This window comes from Arachis ipaensis, chromosome B08 (assembly GCF_000816755.2).
Source record: "Arachis ipaensis cultivar K30076 chromosome B08, Araip1.1, whole genome shotgun sequence".
Taxonomy (NCBI): domain Eukaryota; kingdom Viridiplantae; phylum Streptophyta; class Magnoliopsida; order Fabales; family Fabaceae; genus Arachis; species Arachis ipaensis.
In genome coordinates this window covers 119,080,903-119,085,966 of record NC_029792.2, presented here as the reverse complement: position 1 = coordinate 119,085,966, position 5,064 = coordinate 119,080,903, and the positions used below count along the sequence as shown (strand labels likewise).

General features: G+C 30.8%; 1 protein-coding gene across 2 annotated transcripts in view; it reads left to right on the top strand.

Moving 5' to 3' along the window:
* The window catches only part of LOC107612022 (annexin D4), a 6,996-nt gene continuing 6,052 nt past the window's right edge, over positions 4,121-5,064 (top strand). For both annotated transcript variants that reach the window (XM_021109854.1, XM_016313866.2), the window contains exons 1-2: positions 4,121-4,237; positions 4,752-4,927. In XM_021109854.1, the coding sequence (XP_020965513.1) occupies positions 4,192-4,237; positions 4,752-4,927 (222 nt within the window). In that variant the 5' untranslated portion in view covers positions 4,121-4,191. The remainder of the gene's footprint in view (positions 4,238-4,751; positions 4,928-5,064) is intronic.

Sequence of the window (5,064 nt, the reverse complement as noted above, 5' to 3'; positions counted from 1 at the left end):
ATTTATTATCAACTGTTTTATTTTACTGTAATCTTAGTCAACCTAAACTTCGTAAGTCGTGACTAGTGGTTATCATACACATACTTATATATATTCTGTCTTTAATCTATTCTATCTTTAAAGTTTTATTTTACCCTACTTTTCAAACGCGTTACTTTTCGTCACATGTGTGTTTCGGATCGCAATTTTCTTTTACTCCCTTTTTAGATTCCTAGATTAATAATTTATTCTAGTTATATATGTATTATAAATCCTCCTTGAGTCATACCACCTTAGTATCATTGACTTATGACTCGAGTATAAGAATTTAAATGTTAAGGTATTACAAAAACCACATCACCATTGACGACCCTTATGATGTGAACCTGGTTCTCATTCTTGGTGACCCACCACAAAGCACCCCTGATAGAGGTATAGAGGTGAAACAAAAACGACAGGAAGAACAAGCGGTAAGAAGAGAAGGTAGAGGGTGTGGACATGAGGAACCTCGCCGTCATGGAACCTGGCCCTATGAGTGGTCTGGAAGGAGGAGGGGCGGGGAATGGAGAAGAGCCAATAGAAGAGGAAATTGAAGACGGCAAGGTAGTAGGCGACATTGCGGATACTGACAGCGGAGACAGTGACCCAAGTGGAAATGGAGGAGGCAGAGATAGGGACAGAGGCGAAAAGGAGACGCTTGAGGGAGAGGGCTATGGAAGGATTCTCGAGAGGGAGGAAGCGTAAATTGAGAGAGCATCAGACACCGACAAAAGACTACCGCATCGGCTTCGCTGTCTACATCTTCCTCCTCTATCGTGCCGTTCGTAGTGCCACCACCATCTATTGCGGCTTCTCCTCCGATGGTAGCAATAACCGCCTCTAGTTCAAACTCGTGAAGAAGCTTTTATTGTTGGATAGATGAAGTCTTTTTGTTTTGTGGTTCTTTAATTTGTGTGTGGATTCAATTTTTCTTTTTTGTGATTTTGTCGATTTTTAGCAAATCGATGGTGGTTCGATTCTAATAGTTTGGGAGCGAAACCTACTCCTCTTTTGCAGGTACCAGTTTTCTATAAGTGCATCAAAGTGTCTTGAATTAGATGAGTATTGAAATAAAAAGTAAATTAAAATTTGCAACAGAATAAAAGAAACAAAAAATAAAGAATTCGAAATGTAAATTGACTGAAATCGAAAAAAGGTTGTGTTAAAATTTAAAGAAAGCAGTACCAAGATGCTTTCGACTGAGTCAAAGGAGTTTGGGCGTGAAGATTAAAAATGCTAGAATATAAATTGAATTCGAAAATTAAACATTGCTTAAAACATAAATTTGCTTGAAAGATAAACTTGCTTGAGAGATAAAGTTTGCAGACAATGTAAATTGAAAATAAAGACATGTGGAAGGAACTCTACAGAAAATTGACTCGAAGCAGACTCAGAAAGTCCTTGGGATGTGAGTGTACGTGAGTAATTTCTGAAGCAAAGTTCCAACCTTTATTTCCTAAAACTTTCTAATATTTATAACCCATGTCTGTAACCGATCCTTAATTACACGACACAGTCTTGTATGCGAATTCTTAGGTAACCGTTCTCGCTCTTCTGCCCATAGACATTACCCATAAATTCCTCACTTGGAGAATGCCTTCAACTTCTCTACTTCTCGTAACTGCACAATTCACTATTGGATTTCTCATTCAAATGTTCGCTCAACCATGCTTGCTCGATTTAATAAAGTGTCTAATATCAAGTCCGTATCGAGTAATTCCCAATTAATGCCTGCACGTGCACCTTTTCGACCTCTGCTTATATCTTAATTAGGGCTGGAAGTGAGCCGAGATGAGCCGAGCTAGACCAAGCTCAAGCTCGGCTCACGAAAATTGAGCTTGGCTCACGGCTCGACTCATTAACAACCGAGCTTATTTCTTAAGCTCAAGCTCGGCTCACCAAAAGCTCACGAGCTGGCTCGAGCTCATGAGCTGGCTCAAATAAGAGAAACATAGATACATAATCTATAATTTTATATTAATAAATTATAACTTATATATTTTAAAAATATTTGAAAAGATCAATTTTATATATTGTTTATCTATCAATAAATTATAAATTTTTTATTTATGTCCTATATTAAAATTATATGTAAAAAATAAATATAAATATTAAATAATTAAGATTGTTATAATATACATATATAATCGATACAGCTCACGAACTAATGAGTTGAGCTTATCCAAGCTCAAGCTCGACTCATTTAATTTATGAGCTCAATTTCAGGCTCAAGCTTGGCTCACCAGCTCACGAGCTTAGCTTATCGAGCTGTTAACGAGTCGAGCTCGAGCTAGCTCATGAACTGACTTGACTCACTTCCAGCCCTAATCTTAATCATCTCTTCAATATTTCGAATTGGCTTATCCTAATCAAAAATATTTTTCGACTACCGTGATAATGGTAAAGGTGATGGTCATGAGTAGAAGATTAGTGAAAAATTAGTAGTGAGAGTGGATAGGAGTTTGGGAGAGAATATTTTTTTAATTTTATTTTTATTAGGAGTATTTCAGTCTTAAAAATTAATATTTAGATAAAAAAATAATTTTAAAATAATTTTTAACATTAATAATGATATTAATAAAAAAATATTAAAACAATTTTAATTTTGATCTAAAATATTAGAAACAAAAAAGGGTACCTAACCCTGAAATGAGTGTCAGTTTTAGCACATTTCGGATTAAAAAAAAAAAGAGGAAACAATACTTCTTCAATCATACGTATAATATAACCGTATATTAGATTCGAGCTTTCACACACTATACCTTAACGTTAAGAAAGGAATATGGACAACCTGATGAAGTATTAATTTAAGTCTTAACAACATTATTAATGCCTTTTGCATAATAATAGTGACAATGGAAAGAAGAATAAAAGAGACCAAATAGATGACTATGACAAAGGAATAAGAGTTAAAAATAATTTCCCCCTGGCATGCACTTCACTTATATATAATATATTCTTTTTTCCTTGTATCTATCTATCTATTATTAAAATAATGATTCTGCTATATTTTAGATTATTACCACGTTCTGATGCAACAATATTTTATGTATACTGGGCCATAATAGATAGAATTTTTATTTACCTTTTGGAAATTGAAGGGGCCAAACAAGAAATTGAAACAAATCTATGGCGTTATTTGTATATACACACAAAAGAGGGACATGGCCGCAATTACAAAATATTCACATCTTTTATTAACTTGTTGAAAGAACAATGAGTAGTGCATGAATAATCTCTCATTATTTTTTATCGTATATATCATTTGTGACAGAAGCATCAACTAGAAAAAATTAAAATTAAAATTAAAATATCTATCAGGCTTTTGTAACTCAAGTCTGTATGTAACTTAAAGTTAGAACTAATTTGGGTTTTAAACATTAATTAGTTAGATGCAACTTTAACATGTTGATGGGTTTGTAACTTCAAATTATAACATAACTATCAACTACTTAAGTTGAGATTGGAAAATTTATTTGTTATCAATTTATCCTAATCTATTTTCTGTTAGGATTATACTTCATTTTTGTTCTTTTAGTTTTACAGAAATTTTTTTTAGAATTATGCATAGAATAACAATTTTTCTCCTCTTCCCATAAAAATATTTTTTTAGTTAAATTGACAAAATCGGAAAAAATCTAAAAAACGTATCTAAAATCTAAATCATAACAATTTTAGACAAAATAAGTCAACAAATGTTAATAATTATTATTTATAGGTAAAATTAAAGTCATTAAATTTTTATTATAAATTATTAAAAACACAAAAAATATTTTTTGCTATTTTCAGTTTTATTTTAATAAAAAAAAAAAAAGAAAAGTTACATTGAAGGTTTTATACATTACCAAACACAGAAGTTTAAACTGGTTCCTAAGGGACAAATGTGTCATTTCAAATCTTTGTGATGTAACCATTTTCTAGAGTATTTATTCCACGTGCAAAAACTACATTATTAATCAATTAATAAATATGTTGTTACAGCAAAGCAAGCCTTAATTTTAATTTTTTAAAATTATTCCTACATTTCAATACATACACACTAAAATGACGAAAATAACCTTCCAGGCTAATATAAAGTGAAACATACATACATGCCCTTCGTCATTGAACACATCTCAATCTCATAATCTCATTTTCTTGTGCTACAAACACAAAACTCCATAATCTTGGAAAATGGAACTCAATCAAGAGTTAGAAGCTGTCACCCAAGCACTCTCAGGTTCTTTTCTAATTTCTTTCAAATCTATCCAACTTCTATACTATTCCATCCTTTTAATTTCAAGAATTATATTAAGTCACTTTCACTTTTATAGCATATTAAAAAAATATATCTATTATTTTATTTATTGATTTTATCTATATATATTTAAAGAACCAAAATTTCATGTGGTCCCTGACATATTAATAGATAATCATTTGACAATCTAGTTATATGAATCAATTTAACTAAATTAATGCATAAGTGATTGAGAATCGATTAGGTATTTTTAAATTATAAAAAATATTTAATTTTATTGTCATTCGTGTAAATGGTTAGGGATTGAAAAAGATATTTATTTTTTTTTATAAATTTAAAATTTTAGTATAGAATTATAATTCAATAGATTATAATAAAAAATTTAAATAACAGATAAAATATTTTACCTAGATTTCTTTGTTTTCTTTGTTTTTCTTAAAAGTTTTTTGGAAATTATTATTGACAAAATTAAATGATGGTTGATGAGTAATGAAAGGGCATGGAGTGGAGGAGAGTGCATTGGTAAGAATATTGGGAAAATGGGATCCATTGGAGAGAGAAGCTTTCAGAAAGAAGACACCAAATTTGTTCATTGAGGATAAAGAACGCCATTTTCAGAGATGGGATGATCACTATGCTCGTCTTCTCAAGCATGAATTTGTCCGTTTTAAGGTACATTCATTCTTAATAATAATTATTAATTTTATTTCTTCGGTTTATTTACTTTATATATATTTCACAATAATTAAACGTATAGTCGTGTATTTATCCCTTATTTCGATCTCCTTTTTTTTTTTTAATATTTTTAT